We start from the raw sequence: 9,044 nt of genomic DNA, 5'->3' as shown, positions 1-9,044 counted from the left end.
CACACACACACACACACACACACACACACACACATATATATATATATATATATATATATTAGAGACGTCATAACTTTGACTTTTTTATAATGTCTAAATTATATCCTCACGGACATCGATTCATTAATCGGAAAAAGTAGCTTTATCACAAAACAAAATACGAGCGTAAGTGTACAAAAAATTTTATGAAGCATTTTGCAATAACAAGTATTCTATCATCAGAAATGTATAGAAATGAGAAAAAATTTTAATTAGAGTAACATATATAACAAATAATACTTTTAAACCATGCGAAGATTGTTTACTGCTTAAGAACAATTCTAAGTTGTATGAAGATTGGGTTTTGTTGAGGAATGGAAATGATTTTTAACGAACATGGTTTCTTTTATCAGTTCAGTTTCAGACTCAGCAGTAGCAAGAACTCTAAAGTTAAAAATATTGATCGAACGCCCTGTATATTCACATGCTGAGGTTTAATAAAGTGTTGATTCTTCAACTTGTATTGACCGATATCACCATTTGTTCATATGCTCCTACTTTACGTTGGCCTTTAGTGAACTTGCTGTTAAACAGCACCATTCGATTTGTGAAACTTTTCAACATTACTCTCAAGGTTGTTTTGGCCTATATGATTACCTTTAGTTTGTCTGTTTCCGGATTTCCGCGTAAAGTTGCAAGAGGGGTAACTGTGCATAGTCATCCGTTATTTTGAACTGATAGACTAGAAGGAAGGACACTTGTCAACAGCAAACACTGATAGTGGAAGGACACTAGTCAACAGCAAACACTATAGTGGAACGCAACTAGTCAACAGCAAACACTACTAGTGGAAGGACACTAGTCAACAGCAAACACTATAGTGGAACGCAACTAGTCAACAGCAAACACTACTAGTGGAAGGACACTAGTCAACAGCAAACACTATAGTGGAACGCAACTAGTCAACAGCAAACACTACTAGTGGAACGACACTAGTCAACAGCAAACACTACTAGTGGAAGGACACTAGTCAACAGCAAACACTATAGTGGAAGGCAACTAGTCAACAGCAAACACTACTAGTGGAAGGCAACTAGTCAACAGCAAACACTACTAGTGGAAGGCAACTAGTCAACAGCAAACATATCACTCCAGTAATACACTAGACATGTGTATGTGTTCACCAACATTAATAAGATTCAGATATGTACCTACTAAACGATACAATACCAACACATACCACTCCAGTGATATACTAGACCTGTGTATGTGTTCACCAACATTAATAAGATTCAGGTACCTACCTACTAAACGATACAACACGAACACATACCACTCCAGTGATATACTAGACATGTGTATGTGTTCACCAACATTAATAAAATTCAGGTACCTACCTACTAAACGATACAACATCAACACATACCACTCCAGTGATATACTAGACCTATGTATGTGTTCACTAACATTAATAAGCAACTTTCTAACATTCAACGTAGGACAAGATTCAGACAGCGATCACTTACCGATATGGAGTGTCTTCGATTTCTCACCACACAAAAATCAACCAAAACACACAGAAAAATGTAACTACAAAAAAGGCAAATTAGAAGAAATGTGAGTAGACAGCTTCTCCAACATGAACCGATCACAACAGCAACTAGCAGCCTGAATATAGACAACTACTGTTCAGTAATCCCAGAGAGCCCCATAAAAACAGCTGACGAATGCATACCAAAAGCATCAATAAACAATACCCAAACCAAATGGCAACCGAAAACTGACATAATCAACAAAATAAAGGAACGAAGAAGATTAAGAAGAGAGTATATGAGAACCGGTGACCCACAAACAAAAACACAAATAAATACGCTCAGAAACTAAATTAGAAATGGGGTTTTAGCTTCCTGGAAGATAGGAGCATCAGAGTAAATGTTGAGGGCATCTACACCGAGTGCTGCACTCCAGAGGCGGGTATCCCTCAAGCTCTACCCTGTTTACCACATATGTCAGCGACATACCTCTCAAAAACCCAAACCACACTTTTTTGCTCACAAAAGCATTTAGAGTCCCAGTATCAACAAACTCAGTATTTCTACACAACTATTCAAACATGCCAACACTATCAGACAGACTCCTGGATAACTCGCTTCAATATTATAAGAATAATATTAATAAAAATAAATTGATGAGAAAACTAGAGAGTTACATAATACATGATTAACCAAGCCTTAAGTACCTCTACCCTCTATACATCATAAATAATAATCTTACAGGCCAAACAGTACGAGGCTAAATGAATCCTAGACACAAACGTAGCTCTGTTTTAAAAGGGGTTTGTTCGTAAAAATAGGATTGTGTGTGTATATATGATTGCTAAGCGGAACCGTATTTTAAACACGGACTAATAGTGCGATCACGCTCACTGAAGCTAGTGAAAATATACGAGTTAATATTACCCCATGAACTGGACAATGCACAAAAATGGTATGTTAATTAAAACTGCGGACAATGGACACAACGTAACATAATGTGAGTAATGCAATAACAACATAACAAGGGTTATTATCTAGGATTCAGTAAGAGTGCAAACAAAATGTCAATTCCTGAGAGGGAGGAAGAGATCAACGTTGAACCTGACCCTCCATGGTCCAAAAGATGGACCGAATCCCGATGAAGAAGTTTGAGTTACAATGAGGTGAGAATATCGGCTTCTGTCACCACATACAGTTTTTTCAGACTTCCTTGAAAACGCATTAAATTACTAGATGAGAAGTAGGATATAAAATTTGCCATTAATGTTTAACAAAAGAACTATAAACTAATTAGTAATTTGATCATATCCAGGACAACGACTGAAATACGATCATCGCAGCCTTACCAAGAATACTTAACATGGCATCCGCCTTCATGGGTAAATAGATGTTAACCAGATCATTCACGGTGGCATCAGTATTAAAATCTGAATGAATATCCGTGTCATCTAAAGTACTAGAGATCCACAGATTATCAGTTTTTCTCACCTACGTCCCAGTCAACTGGATTGACTTCAATTTCTTCTAATGCAATGACGTACCATATACAAGCCAGCCAATGAGAAACCAGAGAAAACATCAGCATTAGAAGTGTAAGGATAATGGCGCTGTACTGCGAATATCTGTCCATCTTTTGAAGAAGTCGAGCTAGTCGAAGAAGGCGAGTCAGTTTCAATAAATGCATCGACGTGTCCTACAGATACAAAAAAACAAGAAGGAACAAAAATATGGTGTATTGATGTAAAGGTATAACATGCTCATGTACAAGTACAAAATGTTGACATAAAATTATATTATTTTGATCTACAATTACGTTTTTATTTATTAAAAGTATAGTATCTTAACATAAAACTATGATACGTTAATATAACAATATTGTGTGTTGATATAAACGTACAAGTCGATATAAAAGTATAGGATGTTGAAAAATATACTATTATGATGTAAAAATACAGCGTGCTATTTAAAAAAGAAAACAGTTTGTTGATGTAAAACTACAGTATGTTTTTATAAAAGTATAGAATTTCGGTGTAAAACTATAGTATATGGTTGTAAAAGTATACAATGTTGATTTAAGAAAGTAAACTACCTTGGGATATAATAACACGTTTTATACAGGTTAGTTTTGTATTTTAATTGCGATTAAACCAATTCATATGTATATATATATATATTTTTTTTTGTTTTTTGCTTGCTTGTTGATTAGTGATATAGGGGTTCAACAACAACAAAAAAAAATAAAAAATAAACACCCTCCAGAAGAGGATTGGTGATGATGGATTCCACCTTTGGCTGTTAGAACTGCTTCAGTTCTTAATAGCAGAGCGTCTGTAAATTCCTGAAGGTGTGCTGAAGAGTTAAGTTCCATTCATCAGAGACACATTTGATATTAAGTATGACGGTCTCATTAATTCATGATGAATGATCTTCCATTCATGGTTATAGATGAGACTTATGGGATAATCGCCAAGCTGTAATAATCTTTGATCTATGATATTGTTTTTCTTGCAAAACCAAAAAGTCATGCATTTTGGGTCGATAAATCATCTATTAATCGGGCTTCTACAAGCTGTCCTCTTTCAATGTCACATTTGTTTCCCATGTTGTACGCAACCAACGTGAGATAGATCTTATATATGTTTAATAGAAATCACTTGTCTAAGAAGTAATTGGAATAAGAAATTAATCAGTCACTTGAGGATCTAGTCCATTTAACATCTGGAGAAGAATGGCCACTTCTTTAAGTAGATGTTTTATTTGTTGTCCAATCTCTGAAATGTCTAATATTATGTCAGTTTTTACGGTACAATTCTGAAGTAGAAAGTAATTCTTGACATTTGTCACAGTCAAGTAAAAAATCTTATTTTAGACTGATTAATTTGCTTAACTAAAGAAAGCGTTAGATTCCAAAATATAGTATCTAATATAACATTTTAACAGAGACTGCGAACAAGTGTTTATTCCGCAGAACACTATAATTTGTTTATATTAATTTTGAAAATAATTATTTAAGACAGGTTCAACAACAATATTTCTTGTATAGAAGTTTGAAAAATTAGTCACCTGTAAAGAAGTTTTAGTTTAATAGAAACTTGTGAGATCGCAGATTTGTGCTAACTACGGCCGAACTTAATAAATTAAAAATACACGAATATATAATACATTCACATCAACGACAGCATCATTGGAGACGTAAAGCCTCGAATGTATATCTGAAACATTCGCACGACTGCGTTATTACCAACTTAATCCTAAGACAGAAAGACTGAGATGAATTCTTGTAGTTAACTTAGTTGTAACTCTTCAATAAGTTGAACAGTTTTCTAACCTCTTCAAGCCAAAATGCTGAGATACGAATCTCGAGATTTAACTGTCCACAAGATCAACAAGCTAATGTTACACACTTCAGTCGAAACCTACTGAAAACTTGAAAGGTTCGCGTTGAACTCGTTACGTAAGTTTTAACGTCATTTTTGTCCAACTTCGTATCTTAAAACAAGAAACATGAAATGTTCTTAGCCTAAAGATAAACGAGAAAAGGTAATCGAAACGTTGAAACATTCGGTTACTGAATCAAAAAGGAACAGCCTAGCAAAGTTTAATGCGGATAGTTTAATAAACATAGATTTCCAACGGAATTCTCATATCAATTATCTGAAATTAGTTCACTAGCCCTATAAGATTTGTTACTACGTTTATTGAATTATAACACAAATATTATTGTTTCACTTTTTTATTGTGTGTGTGTTATTACATTTGATTCTTTCTGTCTGTCATCGTCTCAGTCAACTTTGACAATGCTAGAAGTGTTATACATGTTAACATACATTTTTCAATAAAAACAGGAATAAACTCACAGTACACAGTAGTTATATATACATTTATATAAATATATTTAATAGAGGTGAATACATTAAACCAAAACTATTAGTGAAGAGTTCGTCGAGTGACAAATCTACCCCTAAGGAAAAGAAACATGATCACAAAACCTTTTACAATCACACCACGTGTCCAGAGCTTTCAGAACAAGCACCCAAGGGTTGTACAAAAACGAACTAGTGAGATAAGACTTGCTGACCACCCTGACACTTACACAAACAAGAGTTGATTAAATAGGGAAACACATTTTTCTTACGTACAAAAGCCATTGTTTGACAAGATGATGACAAAACAGAAATATTCAATACAAAAACTCTGAGTGGTTAAATGTCAATTTAGATAAAATAACCATTAATAGGGATCTACAAGCTAGGTTTGATTAAATTATAATAAAACAAAAACTTCTTTGCAACTGCCAGTGTTTGGCTAGACGGTACTAAAACAATATTTATATATACAACAGAAGCCAGTGTTTGGCTTGATGCTGATATTACAGAAGCTAGTATAGATTATTAATCAGAGTTAGCTGCAATAAAAAAGAATAGTGTTCGAGGTTTAATGCTGCCCCTGGAAGTGCCCAGTCTGTGATTACGCCTAATATTGTAATTTATATTGTAACAGGCTTCTTGAAAGGACAATGAGTTCATCAGTCATAGATCAAACATGTTTACATACTTTTTTTTGTAGACTTTCCACCGTACTTGGATGTTGGCTTCCGAGTCCACGTTTAAGCAAACCAAACAGATAGTAGTCAGGCGACTACATAGGTAGGTCGGAGAACGAGTACAACATGAACATCGGTTTTATCCGTAGAACCCTGCTGTGGAGTTAGATGCATAACTGACATGTTATCCTGATGTAGACATACCTTCTTGGCGTCTTTACCCTACATTACAGGAATTTCATCTCTCATAGTTGGTGTTAATACATTCTTCTGATAGTAACTATAGTACAGATTTGATTTACAAATTAAAATTTCTCATTGTATGAGAAACCTGTTGCAACCTTAAAGCACAACATTCTCTCTATCACGATACAGAACTTTCTTTACGTTCTCTCTATCACGATACAGAACTTTCTTTACATTCTCTCTCTATCACGATACAGAACTTTCTTTACGTTCTCTCTCTATCACGATACAGAACTTTCTTTACGTTCTCTCTATCACGATACAGAACTTTCTTTACGTTCTCTCTATCATGATACAGAACTTTCTTTACGTTCTCTCTCTATCACAATACAGAACTTTCTTTACATTCTCTCTCTATCACGATACAGAACTTTCTTTACGTTCTCTCTATCACGATTAAAAGTCCTATTCGCTTAGAACGTTCATTACATTCTCTAAACTATGATGAAAAGTCCTTATAATTTAGAGCTTTCTTTACATTCTCCGTACCATGATGGATAGTCCTTATAACTTAGAACTTTTCTTACATTCTCTGTACCATGATGGATAGTCCTTATAACTTAGAACTTTCCTTACATTCTCTGTACCATGGTGGAAAGTCCTTATAACTTATAACTTTCCTTACATTCTCTGTACCATGATGGATAGTCCTTATAACTTAGAACTTTCCTTACATTCTCTGTACCATGATGGATAGTCCTTATAACTTAGAACTTTCCTTACACTCTCTGTATTATAGGGGGAAAATCCTTCTTGCTAAGAACTTTCTTTAGATCCCCTGCACCGTGATGGTAGCAATCTCCCATTTCTTACTGCAGTCATTCAAGTACACCCAGGTCTCATCCAATATTGCAATAAATTTCCATCTCTCATGTGAAAGGTATTTTTAGTACAGCTCTCAGCAGCTTGTATTTCTTGGGTATATCTTGTACCTTCATAGTTCATGCTACCTTACAGGGGAAATCTCCATTTATTATCATATGTACTGTTGATTGTATATATTAATAGTGACCTTTTGGGGTGGAAGGTCATGGAAAACCAGTCTATAAACACGGACTATAGTAACGGTAGTCCTGCATGTGATGAGATGTTATTTTAGTGATTTTTACGTTCTCACTGGCATTTCCTTGTCGATGCTATTCATTATACAATATTGTGCATCTCTTTGCTGTTAGAACATCCTTCTTCCGAAAGAACGATGTTATAATTCCGAATAGTCGGACTAAACGCGTCGAATCTACGGTGAATAACAACTATATCAGAAAGTATAGACAGTTCTTATGCAGCACGATTAATCTCCGTTTCTGGATGCTAATGAAGCAGAAGAAGTGGATTGACTGGAATCTGATATATAAAGTAAAAATATTCATTACCACTGATAGAAGCTAGTGTTGGTTTGATGTTACCAAAATTATAACGTTTCATTATTGTCAGGATTAACTTTCCATATAATACGTATCGGGTCTCTCACAATAAAAGTGGAACTCGTATTTCTGAGATTCAAAGAAGGCTTACCCGATTGTAAAGATGGGCAACATACAAAAGATCGAAGGGCATGGCGGCTAACAAGTCGACAAGGAACCAGCCTCGCAAATAATGAATAGCGATGGATTTTGGCTTGGCCACTACCTCACCTTTCTTGTTGACGAAGGTGGTGCGGAAATTAATGACGATATCTGTAAAAAGACATTATTTTGAAGTTTCATCTACCATATCACATGAATTAACTCTGTTGATTTTAATTATCGTCTTATTGTTTATCTGTCACTTGAGTAATGGTTTTTTTTAAATATTAATCCCGAGCAGTAGCTGGAACAGATGTCCCACGAGTTGAAGTACCATACTGTACAAAACAAACAAAAACAACAAACAACAGAAACGTACCAAATTCTTGTGATTACTGTGAATTGTCTTCATTAGATAAAGTGCATTAGGTATAAATACACGTTATAAATCATTAATATACTTTAATTCATATGTCTCTCTACTTCAATTTTTTTTCAATCTCAATTTACTGAACTCTGTTTATCTATTTTACTACCTATAATAAAAAGAGCTTCAACAATGACGTCAGTAATTATAGTCCTGTTTACAGACGGGCTTATGTTTGTATCTCGGAAGGCAGCGCTATATGGTACCATGATGGCTACATAAAAAGTAGCGATGAGTATCAGCCAATCCCAGCAAGTTTTAAAAACTCCATAGTGAGACAGAATGAACTTGGACTTCTTGATAGCTGCTGTTTTGTACTCTGGTAGAGACGTGGAGCGTAGAAGATTCTGCGAATAATATAATTTTAAATAACTTGTTATTTAAGTAAATGTTGAAAGATGTTTATCTTATATACAAAATAAGAAAACAAATCAATTAATGAAGAATAACTATCAATATGTAAGAAAGTAAAATTAAATTCTGAAGTAAGGCAGTTCTAGTTTATGTTGCACTTTTAATCAAGATATGATGGTAAAAAATTGATGATTATTAACTAAAACTGTAGGGAAATTATTACATTTGATAAAGTAAGATATTATGCAAACGATTAAATTAAGAAAACCATTCTTGAAAAATTAATTTGTGTTTGGTCGATATATTGCTTGTATGTTATTAAAATATAACATTATGCAAACATAACCCTTTGAATGCATTTTTAAATCAAGGGTTTTATTTTAATTTTGAGGGTGAACCTTTTAAATTTAATCACTTATTTGAAAGACCAACATTTTCTACACACTATACTAAAA

The 9,044-nt window shown here is 34.2% G+C and overlaps 1 protein-coding gene across 3 annotated transcripts in view; it reads right to left on the bottom strand.

Moving 5' to 3' along the window:
- The window catches only part of LOC106463451 (potassium voltage-gated channel subfamily H member 8-like), a 47,390-nt gene that overhangs the window by 16,346 nt on the left and 22,000 nt on the right, over positions 1–9,044 (bottom strand). For all 3 annotated transcript variants that reach the window (XM_013923479.2, XM_022390944.1, XM_022390943.1), the window contains exons 6-8: positions 8,345–8,582; positions 7,819–7,979; positions 3,003–3,207 (exon numbers count right to left, since the gene is read on the bottom strand). In XM_013923479.2, the coding sequence (XP_013778933.1) occupies positions 3,003–3,207; positions 7,819–7,979; positions 8,345–8,582 (604 nt within the window). The remainder of the gene's footprint in view (positions 1–3,002; positions 3,208–7,818; positions 7,980–8,344; positions 8,583–9,044) is intronic.

This window comes from Limulus polyphemus, unplaced genomic scaffold (genome assembly GCF_000517525.1).
Source record: "Limulus polyphemus unplaced genomic scaffold, Limulus_polyphemus-2.1.2 Scaffold1411, whole genome shotgun sequence".
In the NCBI taxonomy this organism is placed as follows: Eukaryota; Metazoa; Arthropoda; class Merostomata; order Xiphosura; family Limulidae; genus Limulus; species Limulus polyphemus.
The sequence above is the reverse complement of the archived record's forward strand: the minus strand, read 5'-3'. Positions and strand labels throughout refer to the sequence as shown.